General features: G+C 57.1%; 1 protein-coding gene across 1 annotated transcript in view; it reads left to right on the top strand.

Annotated features, from left to right (window-relative positions):
- Positions 1 to 212: 212 nt before the first annotated feature.
- The window catches only part of TBX1 (T-box 1), a 10,728-nt gene continuing 9,491 nt past the window's right edge, over positions 213 to 1,449 (top strand). Inside the window, exon 1 of the mRNA XM_023534722.1 lies at positions 213 to 504. Coding sequence (XP_023390490.1) covers positions 213 to 504 — 292 coding nt within the window. The remainder of the gene's footprint in view (positions 505 to 1,449) is intronic.

Below are 1,449 nucleotides of genomic sequence, written 5' to 3'. Positions count from 1 at the left end.
ATACAGAGGGAACCCCAGCCTCGGTGGGAGCAGTGGGATGTTCGAAGGGCGATGGTCATGGAGGTCCCTGGGAGCAGAGGTGAGGGGCCAGGATCTTGAAAAGCAGAAAGGCCCTGTGCTCCCAGTGAGCTCCACCCGACTGGGCCCCTTGGCTGCCACTGGCCAGGAGTGGGGGGCTGTGACGCCATAATCCCCTGGGCCCGGCTGTGGCTATGAGTGGCACCAAAGGCTCCCGCCCCCGGGTCCCGTGGGCTGGGCCGGCCTCGGTGCGGCTGGGTGCACGCAGTCGGAGGCGGCGCCGGCCAGGCCGCCGGGCGCCTATGGACTCGCGGAGCCCGCTGTCTCCCCGGGCCAGCGCGTTCAGCATCGCCTCTCTGGTTGCAGCAGAGGCCGCAGAGCGCACCGCTCGCTTGGGCCCCGGGTCCTCCGACCCGGTGAAGCTTCGCCGGCTCCTGGAATCCCCGGCCGGGATGCACTTCAGCACCGTCACCAGAGACATGGAAGGTGAGCCTCCCCGATGCGTCTACACCTACCGCCGGCCAGACCCTTGCCTCTGCTGCCGTGGGACCCCAGCAAAGAGGGTTGGCAGGGCCCGGGCGCAGAGCGGGTGGCGGGGAGCTCTGGCAGAGTGGGATCCAGGCTTCCAGCTTCAACTCTGGGGCAGAGGAAGGGCAGGCATCTTGCCCAAAGCCTGTGCACCCTCCAGCCTGGGGACCCAGCTGCAGAGACCCGCACACAACCAGACATAGACCCAGAAGAGGGCTAGTGGAGGCCGGGAAGGACAAGAGAGGCGGATCAGAGAAAGGTAGCAGAGGTTGCTTAGAGCTCGGAGAGGTGGGATGAAAGTCGCACAACAGGAGAGTGCCAGAGTCAGGGAACACAGGACTAGGAAAGAAAGTGGTGAGGCAGCCAGGAGGTGAAGAAATTGAGAAAAGGAGAGAAAGGAAAGAAAACACAGAAAACCCAAAAGGAGAGCAGGAAGAAGAACGAAAAAAAAAAAACAAAGGGCAAGAAGAAAGTGAAGTAAAATTTAAGTAAAGTCATTTTAAAAAGAAAAAATTAGACTTCACGTTTTGTGTTTTAAAAAAGAGAAAAAACCATGAATAACAAGGACATACAGAAATAAGAGGGAAAAAAGCAGACTGAAAAGAAAGACAAAGAGTGATGAAAAATTAAGTGGAAAAAAAAAAGAGTGGGACATAACAGGAAAAAGAGGAAGAGGCAGAAAATCAAACAGTAATAAAGAGAAACGAAAGAGATAGTGGAAGAAGGAAATACGATTAGGAGGGAAAATTTAAACGAGGAAGACAAAGGTAAAAAAATAAACTAGAAGGAGAGCCGGGAGAAAGAAGGGAGAAGTGCAACGCGGGAGGGCGGCAGAGCGAGGGGCGGCGGACGGCCCCGCGCTCTGGGGAGCCGGTCCGGGCGGTCGGGGGGCCCGGGCCGAGC

The sequence above is a fragment of the Pteropus vampyrus genome, unplaced genomic scaffold (assembly GCF_000151845.1).
Source record: "Pteropus vampyrus isolate Shadow unplaced genomic scaffold, Pvam_2.0 Scaffold130, whole genome shotgun sequence".
Classification (NCBI taxonomy): Eukaryota; Metazoa; Chordata; class Mammalia; order Chiroptera; family Pteropodidae; genus Pteropus; species Pteropus vampyrus.
The sequence above is the reverse complement of the archived record's forward strand: the minus strand, read 5'-3'. Positions and strand labels throughout refer to the sequence as shown.